We start from the raw sequence: 21,584 nt of genomic DNA, 5'->3' as shown, positions 1-21,584 counted from the left end.
TTTATTTCAGACTTTAATTACTTAATATTGTTCTTTTTGGTAAGTCAATTAAACAATTTAAACGTTTTTGGCAACTAATCAAACCCTCTTTGTTAAAAAATCTAAAAAATCTTTTCAATCATATATATTTGACTACTTTTAAGTCTTTAAACTTAAATGTTGAAGGTTTGTTTCTTTATACAATTAGATTGGATTCCAAATATATCGAGGATTAACTTTTAATTATCTTGTAGAGAGATAAGATGTCAAAAAGAAAAGAAAAATTTTAGGAAAAGCACCAAATAAATATCATTTTTCTGGAACAACACCAAATAAATATCATACAAACCAATAATATTCTTGCAGGAAATACAATAATCAATTTGCATCTATCAGGAAATGAAGAACATTCCTGATTGCAACTAATCAAGAAATTATTGGAATCTTAATTTTAACCTATTAATTTATTTCAATCTTATTCCTAAAATCCTATCTTGATTGAGCCTCAAGAAAGCTTGGACTTGACTTTGCTAGAAGTCCCGTTTGAGAGCAACAGCTTAGCTCCCTTCACAAGCTCTTCCTTGATCATGAACAGAACCGCAGCAGCTAAAACGCTCTGAACTATCTTTGTGCTCATCCCTTTGTAGAACCCGTAAAGCCCTTCGTACCGAATCATCTTCAGAATCGCATCCAGCGTTCCTGTAATTCAACCCCATCCATAGAATTAGAAAATGAGTTTTGTGGCCTTTACTAATGATCTCATAACAACAAGAGGAAACAAAAACCTTTGTACTGATGTCTTTTGTCTCCTGTTGTGACCTGTTTGGCTTGAAGTCGCGACTTTACAACCAAGAGAGGATATGTTGTGACTGTTGCTCCGAGTTTAGCTACAGCTCCAAGAAGAAATGTCTATACAAGAAGTATAAACAGGGAGATTTGGCAATGGAAAGCAAGAAACATCTGATCAAAACAAATGAATGCAAAATGTTACCGAACCTCCCAAGCGGTCACGTTGTTGCTAGCATTCAAGGCACGTTTCTTCTTCAGCTTTGCTAACATTGTCTCGTACAACATAAATTGCATTGATGGATTACTTACCTGTAAATTTTTTTTAAAAAACATATCTAACGGTTAGAAAATGTACCAACACAAACAATGAAACAGAAGCTTCAAAAGGTTAAGTTCACATACCATGATCAATGTCGGAATTACACCTTTCCAGAAGCCAGTCACTCCAGATTCATCGTAAACGTCTCGAATCTGAAACATTGTTCAATATGTATCACAGACGTATATGAAAGGATTACAGAATATGAAAGGGCTTCAGTTTCATATTTCAATCAGGTCGAGCCAACTCTTTCTGGTTTGTAAAAATACGAAGCTGCCTCATACCGTATTAAAGGTTCCATATGGACGCGGCTCAACTGGAACCAGAGCTTCTATTTCAGAAGGAGGTGACTCAGAGACTGTCTTTTGCTCTTTTGGCATTTTTCTGTGGGTCTGCATTATATACAAGTATTCAATAAGAATCAGGGGGATTAGAAAGAGGACCAGAAAAACTCTAAACGCAAAAAGAATACTTTAAAGAATAAAACATATGTATGAAAATACAGAGAAATAGATTAAAAACCATAAGAAGAACTTTACTGTGCTGTAGATGAAGCCACTTATACCTGCATGCGTGTAACAATCACCCAAATTGGATTCGTCATCAGAACGTTAACTGCTCTGCATAGAGAAATAGCTATCGTACTTCAAATGAGACGGTAGAGTCAATATAAAAAAAAAGAGAGATTTAACATTATTGAAGTATGAATGCTTAATTATCTTTAGTAGCCAAAGTTTAGAATCAAAAAAAAAAACTACGACTATAAAAATTAAACTATCCACATAGTATCTCCAATAAACATGAAACGCTATATAAGAGCATGAGATGATAGCATCAGTAATGTGACCATGGCGAGCCTTCACTCCAGAGAGTCAATGTGAAAACTTTGAGAAAGAACTAAATCACCTAAGTGTTACTTAGCATAGAAACCAACCATTCAAAACACTTATGTATAGCTTCGCTAACTAATGACAACCCGCATTGTAACAGACCAAAATCTAATCATATACGACGAAAACTACATTAAAAAGATTGATGCTTTACCCGGCTAAAGCAGCCACAAGAAGCGAAGAGAACATCCCAACGGATCCGTCACCCAACCCTATCTTACTTTGTTGAAGAGCTGCAGCTTCAGCTTGGTTCCGAAACACTTGGTAGAAGTAGTAGTACACACCCTAGTCTCAGCCACAAAAAAAGTGAAGCAACTAACTTAGAAAACTTTCATTCATCTCTTTCAAACATCAACAAACAAAATGTAACCTGTGACGCCGCGGTTCCGGCGAGAGAGGGAGCCAATCCACCATATAAACGCTCCCATCCTTCTTGTTTCACAACCTTTCAATACAAAAAAAAAAAAATCAGAGCTAAAACTCAAAAAAAAAAAAAAAAAAAAAAAAACTCTCTCTAAAAGCAGCAGCCAAATCCTTTGATCATGAACCTGGCACATGTGTTCGATGGTTCCAAGCTTCCTCTTCTCCCTCTTGATATCACGCTCCGTCTGTTGCCGCGTATTTACCTAATTTCAACAAACACCACACCATCGAAGATTATCATCAACAAGGAGGATCACGGAGAAATTAGCCGTGAAAGCAAAAAACAGAATCGTTACAGTTTGGAGAGGATAAGTGAGGAGCTGAGCGATGATCCCGCCACCAGCTCCGGCCAATCCATTTATCAGAGCGTCCGACATCGTTTCTACGAAGACGAAGGGAGGAGGAGCAGATCCAGATTAACCTCCGATTCCAATTAAAATCGCCAACGACGGGGGAATCAAAAGGATCTCATGTAGGTTGAAAGAAACTTCCGGCGAACGGAGGATCAAAGCTTCACACGCGATCGAGTTGACGTTTGAAGAAGAGAAGAGTGTGTTTAATGTTATGTATGTATGGTAATTGACTGATCTACCCTTTTCATTTGAGTGATATTACGGAGTTGGACCTTATGGTTAGTTGGATAAGCCCATCTTTCTTGAATTGCGTGTTGGGTTTCCATATGATGTGAGAAGAGGAGAGAAAGGATAAACTTTTCTTCTGCATTTTTTTGGTGATATCATTCCCAAAAATGGTGGATTCTTTCTCCCTGTGTATAGACAACCGAATCTACATTTCAATGAATATTTGATACTATACCCCTTTTATATGAAGTTGCAAGTACTAGTTTCTTTTTTTTTTAAATATTACATTACATTTTTATCATGTTGAAAATAGAACCGCTTGACGTCATTTTTTACCAGGTGGAGAAAATACAATTTAGTACGGTGGAAATAGAATTGCCAGACGTAAATATCATAAAAATGTAGTAGAATTTTCGATTGTAACAATTGTTTGTAACAATTCTCATAATATATAAATTGGTGTTAAACCATTTCTTTTAATGAACCAATAGTGATTTCTTGGATCGTGTTCTTGTTATCTCTGTTTACAGATTTTTTATGTTCAGTTTGGCTTTCCCATATATAATGCTTTGTAGATCTAGAGATTAGTACTCTATCTTGCAACATTAAGAGTTGTTTTTTTTGAAAATGGGGATGATGATGGTGTAGAGTGCTGCTTTCATGTTCATTTCTTTTTTTATCCCACATTTTGCAACAAAATCTCTGATGAGCTAAATTCAAATTGATTCTTATAATTATATGATTATACATCTTTGCATAGGTGAGGAGAACTATTTGATTTGCCAATTTTTAAATAGCTTCTGAAGAACTTGTTTTAATCAAGTCGAAAACTTTTAGCGTTAAAAGTGTACTGTAACATTTTTATTCAGTCAAATTACAGTTACGTTATACTATTACATCATTAAGTTTTTTAGAACGAAAAAAAAAAAAAAGAGGGAAAGCAAACCGTTACGTTACTTCATCAAACTTTTGACACATACCGCATAAACTCGCCGTCGCATTCTATCCCAGCCATCGTCTCCGGCGCTATGACCACCTCCAAATCAACGCTCCCGTTCCCATCTCTCCCCGGAAACGCCGAGATCTTCCCGTCGAACTTATTCGCCCGTCCGCTTCTAACCGCCACCGGCTTCCCCCACCCGAAATCGTTCTCGTACATCGGAAACCTCGGCGAGCTCCCCATCGTCACCGAAGCTCCGTCGGCATTCCCGAGCGGAAAGCACCTCGGATTCGCCTCCCAATCCGCCACGACTTCTCGGGTCCTCTCGTCTCCGTGAGCCGCCACGCTCCGGTTGAGCTGATCGGCGGTCCACCGGATATCCCGAGACAGAACTTCTCCCGCCGTCGCGAACGTCGGAACGCTCTGGATCGCGTTTCCGAAGTACTCCGGATTCAGTTTCGGGCTTAGGCGGTGGCGGACGTTGACGGCCATGCGAAACGTCGTCGTTTTAGCGCTCGGAAGGTTCCTCGCTCGAGTGATCGCGCGCCAGAGCAAAGCGCATAGAGACTGAAACGACGAGATCACCAGCTTGCTCTCTGTTTTCGAAACGGCGTCGTTTCTGTCTAACAAACTCTCCAACATTTCCGTTAGTTTACCGTTAAGTTTATCGTTACTCTGCTTCCCCAACACCTCAACGCCGTTTCTCTCTCCGTTCACCATCGCTTTCAGCTCGAGAATCTGTTCCCTGGTGAAACTGAAAATCCGTTCCCGTAACGGCGCGTTCTCGTCGAACGTCACCTTGGGCCCACCTCGAGGCACTTTCAGCACGGCCGGTGAGATTAGCACGGACTCCCGCGTAAAATCTGGCTGACGTGTCGCATTCTCAGCTCCTCTAGACACCTCCGCGAACGTGTTAACGAAGTTCCACAACGACGTTCCGTCGACCACGGCGTGGTTAACGGAGCATCCGATGAAAACGCCGTCGTTTAGCTCCGTCACTTGAACGGCGAGGATTGGTCTGTTATGTCCCTCGTAACTCACCGCCCTGTCGTAGGAGAAAAACTCCTTCACCACGCCGGGAACATCAACTCCGGCCATAACGTCGCCGACGCGGACGTATTTCGCCTCGGCAAAGACGATGTCCGCGCCGGCGTCATTGCAGGAGAGGAAGACGTGGCCGTCTTCGGAGGTGGAGAGGCGGCCGGCGAGAGGAGGGAAGTGAGAGAGGGTTAGAGAGAGAGAGTGTTCGAGGTGAGAGAGAAGCTCGTGTGGAGTAAGGTGGGGACGAGTGAAGAGACAACCTTTCTGGATGTAGTGGCAAGAGAGCATGGGGAGATCGGAGACGGAGAGTTTGAGGTCAGCGAGCGTTGACTTTTTGTCAGGGAAGACTTTGTTTGTTGAGATTACAGTTACAGAGTTCTCGAGAGAAGGCATTTTTGTCGGCTCTTTCGTGTTCTGTCTTTAAAACTCTCAGTTGCTTGTATGGTGTGTGATGGATATGAGAGTGGTGACAGAAGAGGATGAGTGAGAAGAGGTATATATAGTTGGAGGAAGGAGAAGAGGTTCATGAATCCAATATGATGATGTGGATGATCATTAAAATAGAGCCTATCTTCAACTTGTCTCTTCTGTACTTAGGAAAAGTGTTTACTAAAAGTGTTTCCTTATTACTTAATATGTCTGAAAATTTTGATGTTTTTAATTGTTTTGTTTGTGTAAAAATGGGTGTGGAACACATGTAACAAACGAAAATGTGTGTGGTAAATATACAATGAGTATACATTCCCCTTATGTTTTGGGCTAATAGTCTTAAAACATTTAAGAAATTTACAACAAATTAATCAGATAAGATCATAGACCTTCATTCAATATTCTTCAATTTGTAATGATCACCACTGGTTTCAACCAATGATTCCAAGCCACATTTTAACGACAAGTCAGTGAGATCAGATTTATTGATATTTTCTGCATTAAATATATAATTTTCTACTTTTACATATAGTAATAAATGATTTCAATATATCATTCCTTTTTACCAACATATATTCTGAATATAAATTTTATGTAATGTTATCAATTTAAATGTATTTGATTTAAATTATATATTCATTATAAATGTTATATTGATATTTAAAACAATATAAAATTACCTTTTAAATGAAATAGATAGAAAGGATGATAAAATTATATAAAAGTCATTTGTTTGTGACAAGAAAAAAATTGTAGAAAAACAAGAGAAATATGTCTTCTTTCTACTGAACATTATATGACTTTATGAGTCATGCTTGAAAACTGCGGTTAAGACATTTACATCGAACTGGTTTAGTTAGGTTTAAAACAATATTTGAAAGAGATCTCCGTAAATTTAAATAAGTACCCGGGACTGCTAACTTTACTGGTAAATACTTCTATGATCTATCTTAGGGCACCTCCATTCATACTTCATTGTTTCTTCTAAAATGGAGTAATAGTAAATATCGAGTAAGAAATGTTCTAACCCAACTTCATATCTCACTTTATAATGAAATTTACTCCATAAATGGAGTAATCTATTTTTTTTTTGTTCATCACTCCATTATAGAGTGGAAAATAGAGTAGAATTGGAGCAATTTTACTCTATTTTCATTTTTATTCCATTTTGGAGGAAAAAATAGAGTTTTACATCGGAGATGCTCTTAAGAGTGGAGCTGTAAGGTTTGAGTGTCAACATTTACATGCAAAAGATTTAGCAATCGGTTTTTGTATTTGGTCCAGAAGAACTTATAGGTTTTGGTACGGGATTTTTTGCATTAAAAAGAAATAAATCTATATAAGCAATGTAGTGTATAGACTATGTTCAATTTGCCACAGCGAGTTGGTATTATTACTTAGGTTAATGCATTGCTTCATATATCGAAGAGAATATCTGAAGAAAGAGGTTTCAGGTTTGCATTGGTGTTCACAAAATATCGTCGAGTCAACAAGTTTCTTGCAGATTCTCGACTCTCGAGACTAGTGAATCAAACGTGGAGTGCAGCGCGCAATTTCGAAATTTTGCATGGCAAACATGCACAGTTCAGTGTGTGAGACTAATAGCAAACCAAATGTATGGTCGGATCAGTATGTTCCGGACGAGTCACTGACGATTGTTTTGTGTATTCATTGTAAAAGACAAGCAAGTTATGACACGCTCGTGGTAGAAAATAAAACTTTTATACGAAGAAAAGATATAAGCAGCTAACCACAAAATCGTGGTCAAGTGGTACGACATATTTGGAAAGCTGATAAGCATTTTGGGTTCGAAACCTACCATTTTGAAAGCCAAAAAAAAGATATAAGCAGCTATTTTACTTAAGTTTTGTCATATGCGATTCTGAAAATCCAATAAAACAACTATTTGTGTTTTGCTTATTATGCTACGGTGTGTACTTGGATGAACTTTACATAATATTTTCTAATATGTAACATTTAATTATTTACCAGTGGAGTGAAAATAATGATGAATTCTATAAACTTAAACAAGGATATGGCTTATGAACAGTAACTAAGTAATAGATTCATCAGTATTTAAAAAACTGCGGTGAAAATAAGTGATGCTTATCAGAGCAACTATACTAACGTATTTTTTTATCATTAATAACAAAAGATATCATATAGCGACATATGATGATAAGAATAGTTTTGGTTTTCTGTATTTGAGGTAAGAATAGGACAATACGACGATGGAAATTGAATAAATCTTTGACCATACGAGAGCTAAGATTCTCAAATCCAAAAGATTTTATATGTATCAAGATTAAAACTTCTTGGCCCACGTCCTTCGGATTCCAAGAGATTTGCATGGGGTATGAGAACTAAGAAGACTTGTAATGTACCTCATCCTCATGTACCGTTTGTCTTATATGAAATTATAAAGACAATTAAAGATCAATCAACTCACAAATAATAAACTAATATTGATTAGAGAAAGTGAGATAATTAGCAAGTGTGCTTAATTAAAACACGATAAATAACCCTGTTAATGGGTTGTCATTCCTAAAATCCCGATAATAGTCGGCGTCATATTAAACTGATACAGTCTAGTTCCAACTGCGTTGGCTACTGTCGCAACACTTCATATATGTCTATATTTTATTGGCTAAACTATAATAATAAATTAAAAATACTAATCGTAGCTTATGTTTGAACTAACTTTGGTATAAAGTGTCGGTTTCTACAATTATTATACGACGATTCTCGTTAACCGTCATTTTCAGTTTGTGTCGGCGTCCTGAGATTTTATTATTATTACAAACTGCCACTTGCGGTGATCCCGTGCGATGCAGGAAAAGAAAGCTTGAAACATGATGCTTCTCCTGATCGTTGGATTTGGCTTCCTTCGTTTGATCATTTTTATCGGACAGGTAGTTTCTATTACGTGAGTCCGGTTGTGTTGTGAACTTGTGACTAATTATCGCACATGCATAACACACAAGTGTTTCACTCGGAAGTCGGCACGTTCTTTGACGATCATTGACGCCCCACAGCTAATTTGACGTATCGTTCTCGATAATATTTGTTCAAGTATCTCAACTTCTTTTTCCCCTCCTGATAATTAAATATCTTCACTTTTTTAAAAACACCCTTTTTATCTTTCTTTTTGTAACTTAATATTGTTGTATATCTTTCTAACAGATCTTTTTGCATATGTAATGTGTTTAGTGGTAAACTCATTTTATGTGCAAGTGTAACCCATTTTTTTTTTGTAATATCTTAATTTTTCAAAAAAAAACTAATTAATATTCTTGTTGTGATCGAACGAATGAGAACATCACAAATACATCATCAAGATCTACATCACAAGCGTTGCAATAGTGTTACCGATCAAGACAATGAATAAATATAGTTAATGCAAAACAAACGGATACTGAACGTAGAAAGTGATATTAAACAAATATAGCAACAATCTGTAAAGTAAGTTTTAGCAAAAATAAAATAAAATAAAATAAGTATTTAAGTACTTTACGAATTAATAATTAATAATTTTAACTACTTTCTTAACATTTCGAATGATTTAGAAATATATGTTTCAAAAATTTTAACTACTCGATAAAGTTGACCTGGATATTCATAATCAACTGGGACTATATTAAATAACCATAATCAATCAGGATTATTAAAATCCCTTATCAATCAGGCTTCATATGTTACTAAGTTTTGTTTTCTCCTTCGTCCTTTGGAACACACTAAGAATTTTTTGAATTATATACGAAATTATAGATAATTTAGTTGCTGGTAAAATGAAGTGTTATTTAGTTGTACGATGATAGAAAATGGTGTATGAAATCATTTTCTTGATCTCTAGATTAAGGAGAACCTCTGAGATGTACCATGTGTATGACAGGTTGACAGTTCGAGTTTACCTTTTATTTTCTATACGTGAACTGTATTTTAGTATTGGAGTTCAATAACTAAATCAAGATGTGCTCTACGACATATATATGTGAATTCAAGTTAAATAATGGTTAATATATGATTTAATTAATTTAAAGATAACAAGTGGCAAGTTACAAAAAAGATAACAAGTGGATACATGCAAACCATTATAACATCAAATAATATAAATCCAAGTATATGAAAGTACAAATCAGGACTCATAACCATTTTACAACTTATCTAACTTTAAGTCTATGTTGATATAACACGTTCGTCTATATCAACTATTAAGTCAAGGCAATCTTGAAGTCAAGATAACTCACGAAGTTTAATATGAATATAATGGATGTCGGGATACTTTGATGAGTCGATACCTTATGGGCCAATACAAGTTATTATGATTGTGTTAGATCATAAAACAGAACCAATCAATCAACCGATCAAATCAAGCATATTACAACAGAACCAATCAACCACGATCTCTCTATCACATAATGTAGGAGTTATATAATTAGTGAGTCAATAAACTTGTAAAATATGGCTGTGGACATGTGGTGTGAGAGGATACATATAAGCAAATGGGAAAAGTTTAAAAGGCAAACCTAATACAGAATTAGTAAATTACACACTAATGCAATTTGAAGAAGGTTTTAGAAATAATCGATAGGGATTGAAATAGCTAATAAAGAAAATGGCTATCGTGTGGTTTGTGCGTAATAATAAAACAGAAAAGCACACTTGGCTATCCACCCATTTTGAAGGGCGCCGCTTTCTAACTACAATTTTATTTTATTTGTATCTGCAATTTAAATAATTTTCAAAGCTTGTTGATTTTATATACTTTTTCTTTCTTTTTTTAAGAGATAAATTATTTAAAAGTTTTCCAACTGTTGGCGCGCAAAAGTAATTGTTCTTTCCAATTAGAGAACTTCTTCTTCCTTTTATCACATCAAACCCCATTATTTGATTGTGTGATTCTCTGGCCTTTTTATTTGTAATAGTCACATCAGGCTCGTTACAAAATTTATAAGAAACTTTTTGAGAACAATGCATATGAAATGAATCTAACCATGCAAAATAAATTTAATGAAATTAAGCTATAACTAATAATCAAAACCACACTAGTGACAATAAAATGAACAAAAATGAAAAGAGTGAAAAAGGAACAACATAATAGGAATACTTGTTCCTTATTGTTCTATCCCGAATTTGATAAGAAATCGTCTTACTCCAATGATTGTTTAAATTAAAAAAGATGACAAGAAACATTGGAAAAAAAAATTTTTTTACAAAAAATATTAAATATTTTTTTTTTTAAAATAAGAGGAATTGACTGTTCCCAATCATTTTTTTAGTCACCATTTGGACTATACATATCAACCCAAAACAGATAATATATCAAAGAAAGAATATTTTTGTTTAGCTTGTATGTGTTTGTAAATATGTTTTACATAAAGATGTTATTTTTAATTTGTTTAAAGTATTTCATATAAACACATAAACAGCAAATTATGTTTTGTTCTGATGCTTTAGAAAAGACTTGTCCAACAAAAAAAAGATATCTCAAAATGAAAAGAATGGAAGAAAAAGAGACTTTCTCGATATGTCTCGTCCTCCACTACTGGCCGGTTCTGTACTGATGTACTCTTGTAATAGACCAGATTGGGTTTATTTCATGCAGAAAGCCAATACATCTTCTTTTCTGTTTATTCTGTAATTTCCTTGAAATAATAGTTTAAGATTCTTGATATAGACGAAAAACATCCAAATACATGACATGAAAAAACAAAACGTATACAAGTAGCTCAAAATGAATTGAACATCAGAATGATTGATTCAAAATATAATGTGAATTAATTGAACAAAAAAAATCGTATTTCTCAAAACCGAATTCTCAGCATCATAGATTTTTTTTTTTGTATATTATAAAAAAATATAAGTAGATATATATCAATCTATTGTACTCGGGAATTCTAATTCTAAAATTGGAAGCTCTGATAAAACCTCTCCACAAATAGTTTCGTCCACCCCTAATCAGCATCATCTATATATTCGAATTTAATATCCCTACTAAACTAGATTAGACAACCATAATGTCTTTTGTCTAGAAAATCGCATATATATGTCAAAAATATTATAATCATATACGTCTAAATTTGAGTTTAAGAAACGCATTTTAGGCAGAAAGGCATCCACGCACAATTTTATGTGGGGGATGACCTTTATGAATGGCACCATTTTGTGCGGCTTTGATCTATCTCACGCTTGAACATAAACTATTTATTCCCATATAAAACAAAACAAGAAGACATTTTACATATCATCGCATAATTTATACATTATCACAACGTAAGTCAACCCTTTGACAAGACCCCGTTGGTGCATATATACTATTTTGTAGTTATTATAATTAATTAGTATCATGTATATACTACTTAAAACGTGGGTTCATGTACCGCTAGCTAAATGCATTTATCAACATACTTTGAACCAAGGCAGTGTTCGTCATATTCGTTCTTATTCATCCTTATGCATCAACTATAGTATATAGCTTAGATTTTTAATTTATCTCTTTCTTTCATTCTCTTTTCAAATTCTACTTTTTGAGCTACGTTCATTCATCAGCATTGTTGAGAAAAGAAACATTATCTCTTCTTAAATCATTTGGAATGGGACATCTGATCCTTACATATCCTCCATGCAAAGTGATGAAAAATTTGAAAATCCCAATTTGTATGGATTGATAGCTACACATGATAATGTGTGTCTTGAAAGAAAATACGGAGCAGTTCTTCTGTACTTTGTGTTTTCACCATTTCGAGTAAACGTTTCTAGACGGTCATTCACAAAAGTAATAGAAATAAATCATTGACAAGAAAACATTTGTCTTAATAGTACTTTCATCTCTTATTGACGCTTTGAGTTCATTCGAATACATAACAAACTATAATCATCTGTGCATTTTCTTTAAAAGTTGTTGTGCCTTTAGAGTTGCACTATAAACTATGAAATATATTACGTGTTATCTACTATTCCCCTCTGCGTCTTTTTGGTTCATGGATAATCCATATTAGTAATGTACTGCTAAGAATTAACAGATATATGGTAACCCATTATGTCATGTAAATGCATCGAATCTAAACCTAAGTTGGTGACAAACACAAAGATTCCCAATCATCTAGTAACTAGCTAGCTGATAAAATTGTTTTTTCCAAATATATTGAATATCAAAAGTGTTCATGACGGCTGACATTATATGTAAATATATAATTTTTAAGTAATGGTCATATATAGTTAAATATAAGCATAAATACCACTGCTGCTGCTACTATATTCTTCAATGAAATAATATAAAACAAAACTATTTTTTCCACTATCAACTTTTTGTATTATATTCATAGACAAATTCCCAATGGCTTTTACGTCTATATACGTCTATCTATCCATTTGCTGGTCGTTTGTTTGTCTTTTGTACATGCGTGAAACTATATGGGGGATATCTGATATCTCGATAGTCTAGTTTGTAGGTTTAAATACTTATTACTAATTAAATATAGCTAAAAAATATTTTTTCTGGATCGTTAGGTTTAAAACGGGACCATGCAACTAGTAATTTGGATGGAGTTCATGTGATAATTATAACACGGGACCATTGACGTGTGGTTCATTTGTCTATACATATATATTTAAAGTAAGTACAATTTAAGAATTGTTTTGATTATAAATTTGAGTCTGATCGTGTTGAAAAATCGAACCGAGATGGATTGTTTTGGATACTCTAAACGTCAAGCCGTAAATATAGTTGTAGCTAACCATGAACGTGTTACCTTGTATCGAAAAAGAGTCCCAATAGATAAAACCATGAGAACCATGAGATTGATTACAAACTATCGTAAATAAGGTTTTATCAAAAATCTTATAAAGCAAAAAAAAAAAAAATCTTATACTATTGTAGTAGCTTAGCAGGCCAAAACTATTATATAAAAAAAATTGAATATTAATATACATTGGTTAAAATGGTGCTACCTCTATGTAAAGGTTATAGAGACCGATAGCTAAAGACTGATTGGTGGGGCAAGTCGGAAATGGAATGATAAGTTAGACTAATGTAAACAATGTATGCAAGTTGCTCACTTACATTACAAGTGCATGCATGCCTTTTAATATTGACCCATCTACACACCGGCCTACACCTATAAATTTGTAATATACGGCTGTATAAACAGCATATTTTTCTTACATATGTTGAGAGACTACATTATTTCTTTGATATATGACGAATCTAATACGGAGAATACAAATCTCCATGTATATGGCGTTTAAGCATCGCGTAAACATATGTAGTTGCCGCATATAAGTATTTCTTTATCACAAAGAGGTCAAATTCATAACTGTATGTTGTCTTAGTGTATATGATTAGTGTTTCCTTCTAAAAATTCTTGTCAACAAAACGTTTTTGTTTAGCATCTCAATCGAGTCCGATGATGAAATACTTCTCGAGTCACATGATGACAATGAGGTTATGTTATGAGAGACTTGCTAAACCATTAGTACTTACCGTATTATGTATCTTGTTTAAAAATTGACACAAACTAAAACTCTTTAAGAACTTCTTTTGTACTCATGAATATGAGTATGTTATCTCTTTCTAAATTGCAATTTGTGAAAGCTACAACGAGTGACTGAATGTCTAAACATTCAAACCAAACGCAACATTCCACGTTTTCAGCAAACCGTTTTGTGTGTTTAAAAGCTTATTACAGCATTTGAGCAGCTGGGTTTAGCTTCTCAGCTAGACTCAACTGTGTCCTTGTTATGCTTGATAGTTGGTAGGTACATCAGAAGCAACTGGTCCTATAAATCAATAATGAGACAACATCTAGATACTGTATGAAGCATGCAGAAACTGATGACGAGGACTACACATGTATGAAGTTACTTACTAATAAATTACGATACAAAATTTGGAATACTCACATCCAACTCTCTCAGCCTCAACCATACAGAGATCAACATGAAACTCTTGAAACTGTGCAGCGAGTTGTTGTTAGGAGTGAACCCAATCACTCCTTTGATACCTTAGAACACAAGTTTGCTTTGATGTCAATTAAAGCCCCTCCTCAAAGCTAAGAGAGTTTGTGAAGAACAAACTAATAAACACAACACAAGTTTCTTTTGGCAAATCCAGTCTGCCTTTTTTTTTTTCTTTTTGGCTTTTCTTATATAGAATCAAATGGAACGTAAGTTCCCAACAAAACATGAAGCGATAATGGAAGATAACATGTCTTGCTTGGATCCTATAATCTAGGAGCAGACTAGTCTATGAATTATCTAATTAAATAATTGAAATAAAAAGAGGAAATAGAGATAGGATTCTGACGATAAACTTGAGGACTTAGTTTCATTCTTGTTGACTTCCAATTCATCATCACTTTGTCTCTTATCAGTTGTCCGAGTGAAAGGTTTGAAGAGATGAAAGTTTTTATGGTACCTTCACCATTAGTAAAACCAGTGTCCACAGTAAGGTGAATTGGGTTGGTGACTTCCATGAATCAGTGCACTACCGCCATTACACCAACACCAGTAGAATACCTGCAGCTGATCAATAAAGGTTGTTCTATCAGCTATTACAAAGCGAGGACTAATTATAACCAAGATCCATTCTGATCATAGTCTTATTCGTTTGCAACCTGCGATTAAATGTTGTTTGTTAGCAAGTGGCAGGTCAAATAAATTCTAAAATTTAGTGATATGAAAGAAAGGAAGACTTGTGACCAGTCACAATGACATGCATACGAACATGGCCCATTTGAAGAGAAGCAAAACTCATAATTAAGAGTGAAATTGAGAAGAACCAGCCAACAGTGGAGGAATACGGCAAATATGAGGAACAGAGAAGGTATGACGTATATTGATTTAGATTTTAGATTTGTAATAATATGTTTCTTTTAACAGTTTTCACGTTTCTTAGATTCCTCAATTTAAAAAAAAAAACTGTTAAAGAAAATGGACAATAATAATAGAGGGATTAATAACAAAATCTACTAAAGAAAATGCCACAAAAGAGAGCTGTTCTGATTGTTGGAGACATTATTATTCAGCAGCTGGGGATAATTTGATTTGTTTTAGAAAAAGGAAGATGACAATATGGTACTGTAATCATATATATACCACGGTTGTGATTTATTACCGTGAACACTTTTAATTTGTTTTAAATTTCACGAAAGTAATAACATTATTTGCTCTTGTGAATATTAGATATTGCTGCCTAATAACAAAGCAAACCCCATTACAAAAATTGTGCATATGAAAGCCCACTAAAATTTATCCATAATGGAATGTAACGTTTTTGGAGAGATCTTGTACACGAGAATGCAAATTTATGAAGTTTTGAATTGTTTCCTTTCCTGTTTGATTATGTGTTTCAGAGTGTCCTATCAGGCATCCTTGAACATGATAAATCAGATGATTTCTTATATAGTTCTTTCGACAATAAGGAGTACAGCAAGTGATACAATATTTTGTGATATTATCTGATATTATTGCTTCTTTAGTTGCTAAAAGATGCGGATATTCTTTGCATAAAATAGCATAAGATTTTGGAACAGTTCAAGTTGGCTGCATGAGTAGAATGGTATTGCTGAGAGTGATAACAGGAGTTATCTATTGGACTTGATGAGAATGACTCCTCTTGATACCAATTATAAGGGTCATGTCTTAAGACCATATCTGATCAAAAAATATTCGATACATGTTCTTTTCTTGCAAGCATATTCACTTAACAATGTGTATGAAAAGCTCTTTATATGAGTATGATTTCTGTTGATTTTTCTGCATAATCTAAAGTCAGATTCTTCTAAAATATCCAAACCAAAACTTAACCCGACGTCTTTACTGAATTCAAATTAGGTGGCACACTTGAGTTTAGGCTGGTTGGTAGCTTATTTTTTTTCCCATATAATTTTTGACTATATTTACGTAACTGTTCTTTTTCATTTACCAAGAGATCAATGCTGATGAAAACAATGCCAAAACTTTTAGTAGCTACCTCAAGAATAGACTAATTAAAAAATTCATGAAGGAGTTAGTTAATGTCATTTCGTAAAATGATCAACACCTTACCGAAGTTTTCCATATGGGTTAAATATTTGGGAAATGACCTTATTCATACAAAATAGACATTAAACCTCTTTTTTCCATATTGGTGATATCAATCTTCGATACCTTGGATGTGTAAGTGACACGTCTCTTTATCATTTTGTTTATCCATCTCTTTGATTTGTTTTATTAACAATCATACATGACAAAGATGCTTATTTGTGTAAAGATTGTTCTTTTCTTTGAGAGATTTGTCACAATGAAATTGCAGTCAGATGCGCAAAGCATCTTATCAAGGTAAATATTGAATATTGTAAAAGCATATCACAATAAACATGTCTCTGTGGATAAGTTTCTAGAATATTTTTCATTTCATGCAAATGGTGTCTAATGTCTATCAAGATTTGTAATAATTGCTGTTTTTTTTTCTCTTTCTTACATGGTTATACATGGCTATTTAAGAGATGCAAAGAATCAAGATATATGAGCAGATTACTAAGATAATCAGTCAATTGTAGTTAACAATTGAATAATACATTTTCTCGTTAAACTTTGTAGTTTGTACTAGCTTAGTACAGTTGCTTTATGTTTAACAAGTAAAAAAAAAAAAAAAATTTCTTTGCAAATAGATAACAACAAATTTAATAGTAAACTCTTGAAATCGACGGGACCAATGTTTGGAATCAATAAAAAGAGCTATTGGTCAAAAGAAATCATTATATTCTTTGTTAAGTCCTCCCATTTTGATCTCTTCATGTTAAATCACAAAAACATAAGCAATTGAACATATAATTTCAATCTTATGGGTTAAATATTTGGGAAATGACCTTATTCATACAAAATAGACATTAAACCTATTTTTTCCATATTGGTGATATCAATCTTCGATACCATACCTTGGATGTGTAAGTGACACGTCTCTTTATCATTTTGTTTATCCATCTCTTTGATTTGTTTTATTAACAATCGTACATGACAAAGATGTTTATTTGTGTACGGATTGTTCTTTTCTTTGGGAGATTTGTCACAATGAAATTGCAGTCAGATGCGCAAAGCATCTTATCAAGGTAAATGTTGAATATTGTAAAAGCATATCACAATAAACATATCTCTGTGGATAATTTTCTAGAATATTTTTCATTTCATGCAAAGGGTGTCTAATATCTATCAAAATTTGTAATAATTGCTGTTTTTTTTTTCTCTTTCTTACATGGTTATACATGGCTATCTAAGAGATGCAAAGAATCAAGATATATGAGCAGATTACTAAGTTAATCAGTCAATTGTAGTTAACAATTGAATAATACATTTTCTCGTCAAACTTTGTAGTTTGTACTAGCTTAGTACAATTGCTTTATGTTTAACAAGTAAAATAAAAAATATATTTTTCTTTGCAAATAGATAACAACAAAGTTAATAGTAAACTCTTGAAATGGACGGGACCAATGTTTGGAATCAATTAAAAAGCTATTAGTCAAAAGAAATCATTATATTCTTTGTTAAGTCCTCCCATTTTGATCTCTTCATGTTAAATCACAATAACATAAGCAATTGAACATATAATTAATTCCAATCTTATGGGTTAAATATTTGGGAAATGAACTTATTCATACAAAATAGACATTAAACCTCTTTTTTAGTTTCTACCACATGACTTATACTTGAACATACAATCATAGCTATTTCCACATTCATATTCCTTCAGTTCGATGAGTATATCATAACACATCTTATCGGTGTGGCAAAAATCAAAAGATGTGAACTTAAACAAATTAAATTTATGGGAAGTCTTATACCTCTTTTGTTAAAAAATAATCCTAGAATACATTTCAACCAATGAAGAGTGTCCACAACCCTTTGACAACACTTTTGTCATCATAGCTTAGCCGTTACTCGTTAATTGACCACTCAATTTCTGTATTAAGAGTATCGTAATTCTCATAATGTGGATTTGCTAATAAGAAAACCATAGATCATATAAAAAAATAAATTGTATTCAAATATATGAATCATCAAATGTTCCAAAACTTTAGCAAACTTACATCTAATCACCAATTTTTATAAAACAAACAGCAGTATTAAAGAAGAATTGTCTTGTTCCCTCCTTCCTTTCATCCCAAGTTACCCCAGAACTCCCCTAAAAACGTCTTTGCCGCGTCAAGACTCGGATAATAAGTCGGCTCCATAAATATCTGACTCAGCGAGTCACTCTCCACCTGACTGCTTCCCATCATCACCGCAACTAACTGCTTATACGCGAAGAAGAAACTCTTGGCCGCACCTTCCACAGCCTGCATCCCTTGAAGCAGATGAATCTTATCGCACTCTCCCTTCTTCCTCGCGTACATCCTCATCGCCGCCTCTTGCAGCCTCGGTCCTCCCGTGGGATCAACCTCAACCTCTAGAATCTTCGGTATCTTTTGCCTTAGATCCTTCGACATCTTCGTCATCTCCACTAGCCCTCTCGACCTAAAGCAAAACGCGTCGTTTTTACCGGTCGATTTGATTTGTAACTGCTTCTTCAGTTTCAAAAAATCCTCCGGATCCATTAGGATGTGTAGATCTTCGATCTCCGTCATCAGCCTCCAGATCCTCTCCAGCAAGTAAACATCGCTCGATGCCTTACCAAATCTCTCTTCATTGATATTCTCGTCGATTCGGTTCAGGAGGTTTAGAGAAGCATAGATCCACGATTCGAGGATCTGGTGGAGGACGTAGAGCGTTTGATTCTCGTCGTTATCCACGTGATCCGCGTAAGGATTGTCCTTGAGTCTGTAAAGATCGTTAGGTTTGCAAACGGCGTCGTATCGGAGATTCGGTTTGTTGGAGACGTTCTGTTCTCCGAGTCCGAGCGTGTACTTGCACCTACGCATCTCGTTATCGATCGTGCACAAAAACTTCTTCCCTAGGGACTCCGTTTTACGCCACGTGGCGAGCTGTGGTAGCAGGCAAAGAGAGCTTCTTCCATCTGAGACCGGAGCTGATTGATCGTCTTCTTCGCAGATCGATGCGATGAGCTGGATCTGACTCGTGACGAGAGAGTCCAACCGCCGGTTCCATTCGCGGTGGTTGATGTACGGTCTCGCGTCGGAGCAAACGGATAAAACCAATCGGAAAGTGATCTCCAGAGCTTGGAGAGACGGTTTGAGGATAGGCTCGTTTGACCAGCGAGGGAAGTCACGTGATGACCAGAGGCTTCTGAGCTCGGGGAGACGGAGGTAAAGCTCGTAGGCGGAGCAAGCTGCTGGAGCGGAGCATGAGATGGGGGACGAGACGGCGACGACTTTGAAAGGCGAAGGGATAGTGACGTGGAGCTTTGAAGAAAGCTTAGGTGATTCTGATGACACCATCTTACTCTTCCAATCCGTATCAACCATTTTTTTTTATCTCTCTGTTTTTTTTTTATTTGAAACTTTTGTTTTGATAGATAAGTAGAGAAGGTATACGAGGGAAGTTTATATAGAGAGAAATGGATAGGGAAGGGGGAAAGTCAACGTAGAGACCGCGTCTCTTTTTTTTTTTTTAATTAATTGAATATTTTAATCTTTTTTAGACCAGTCGTGGGACTGTGTGTGGATTAATTTTAGGATAATCTTTTTCTTATTTTTGGGGTTTAAAGGGTGGGATATACTTTAATCTCTCCTATATTTATGATAAGATAAATTTCCGGGTTCGAGTCTTAGCCACAACGGATTTAACATCCCTTCCGTTGGAGCGCTGGACCCTTTTCGGGGGGATAGTTGAGATTGTGGCTGTCCAGATATCAGAGTTATCAAAAAAAAAAAAAAGATAACGTGCATGATAATCGTTTTTTTGCTTTTGTATTGTTTCTTGTTATAGTTTAATAAATGCCTAATTAAGAGATTCTACGTTTCATTTATATATTCTCGTAATAAATTATCTTCTAAACAAACATTTTTTTACGTTAGTATTTCTTCCGTTTAAAAGAATGATAGTATGGAATTTCTGCAGTTACCTGATTTTGAAAGTCAATAATGCGTTATGGGTTGTCAGTTATGAGCAGATCCTAGTGTTAAAGTTATATTTTTAACTGTTTCCGTATAAAACCACATTTGTAGGGTTATAATAAAGATTTTTTAATTATGAGTTATGAATCTACAACTACAATTTGAACCAATCAGGCACATGGCATGGTGTTTTGAATATTATACTATTTAACACTCTTTGTCATGTGATGACATTTAACACGTTCATTGAATCGAACATAATCGCGTGTTTTAAAAACATTAAGGAATTTTTTTTTTTTTTTTTGAAAATGGGTATACGGTTGATTTGAAACTTGAACATCAAATCAAACATGTTTCTTTAGAAAAAGTTCAAGACAATTTATTATTCTTTTTAACAAAAAGTTTAAATACTATTTATAAGTTAAAAGATCAAATTTATTAATTGTATTATATTTGTAACTTGTAAGTGAGAATTTAAAGATCGAAGTTGTTGTAAAAAAAAATATAATTAAAAGAATGTAGTCCACCAGTTTTTTTTTGTGATGATAAGCGTTTGCTTGTTTAACAAATGTATCCTATATTAATATTTTATTGTTTCATGGTTTTCCTGCTCTAATATCGGGAAATTATTTTTTTTTAAACGCAGAGAAATTTTATAATCATTAGCCTGCAATCGAGAAAACAAAATTCATATAAAAGTGATTATTTTAGTGTGGATAAGCAATTAGACGGTGCCGTGGTATGAACTAAAGATAATGAAAACAAAGAAAGGGCACATGGACAGAAGAAGTAGGAGGACTATAGATGAGAAGCTTATCCAAAATAATGCGAGGAAGGTTGGAGTTTGGTCTCAATTTGCTTTCGTGTAGTTACTACTAGGAAGCTGACGTTTCCTTTGACTATTGTTTTTCTAAGACTACTAATGTCTGATATTCTGTGGAATATGTTTAAATGCATGCATATTGTACTCTGTTGTTGGTGACAATAACCCTAGTGCTTAGTGGATGTTATTTTATCGGTAAACCAAAGAATAGTGAAATTTAGTTACGTTCCATTATTCACTTATTGTTTGATATGTCACTATGCTATCGCATTTAAAACTAAAAAACATATGAAAAGTACGTGATAAGTTTCTATATTGTTTTTTTATGTTCTATCTTTCCTTGGATGCTTCCTCTCATTCCTTTCTTAACTTTGAATTCA

At 34.4% G+C, this 21,584-nt stretch overlaps 3 protein-coding genes across 3 annotated transcripts; all 3 read right to left on the bottom strand.

Moving 5' to 3' along the window:
* Window positions 1-263: 263 nt before the first annotated feature.
* Window positions 264-2,955, bottom strand: LOC106353811 (peroxisomal nicotinamide adenine dinucleotide carrier). Its single transcript, XM_013793614.3, has 10 exons — window positions 2,697-2,955; window positions 2,526-2,603; window positions 2,348-2,422; window positions 2,132-2,262; window positions 1,653-1,707; window positions 1,372-1,479; window positions 1,171-1,239; window positions 976-1,077; window positions 765-888; window positions 264-678 (listed from the first exon to the last, which is right to left on the bottom strand). Exons 1-10 carry the CDS (start codon window positions 2,775-2,777, stop codon window positions 485-487), a joined length of 1,017 nt encoding a protein of 338 aa, XP_013649068.1. The 5' UTR covers window positions 2,778-2,955; the 3' UTR covers window positions 264-484.
* An 857-nt stretch (window positions 2,956-3,812) lies between these two features.
* On the bottom strand, window positions 3,813-5,707 carry LOC106353810 (protein ENHANCED PSEUDOMONAS SUSCEPTIBILITY 1-like). The gene has a single exon (XM_013793611.3). It carries the CDS (start codon window positions 5,353-5,355, stop codon window positions 3,943-3,945), a length of 1,413 nt encoding a protein of 470 aa, XP_013649065.1. The 5' UTR covers window positions 5,356-5,707; the 3' UTR covers window positions 3,813-3,942.
* A 12,682-nt stretch (window positions 5,708-18,389) lies between these two features.
* On the bottom strand, window positions 18,390-19,935 carry LOC106447446 (nematode resistance protein-like HSPRO2). Its single transcript, XM_013889365.3, has one exon. The coding sequence runs from the start codon at window positions 19,788-19,790 to the stop codon at window positions 18,525-18,527; it is 1,266 nt and encodes a 421-aa protein (XP_013744819.2). The 5' UTR covers window positions 19,791-19,935; the 3' UTR covers window positions 18,390-18,524.
* Between the last annotated feature and the right edge of the window lie 1,649 nt (window positions 19,936-21,584).

This window comes from Brassica napus, chromosome A4, assembly GCF_020379485.1.
Source record: "Brassica napus cultivar Da-Ae chromosome A4, Da-Ae, whole genome shotgun sequence".
Lineage (NCBI taxonomy): Eukaryota > Viridiplantae > Streptophyta > Magnoliopsida > Brassicales > Brassicaceae > Brassica > Brassica napus.
Note: the sequence above shows the minus strand (reverse complement) of the source record. Positions and strands in the feature narration are given on the sequence as shown.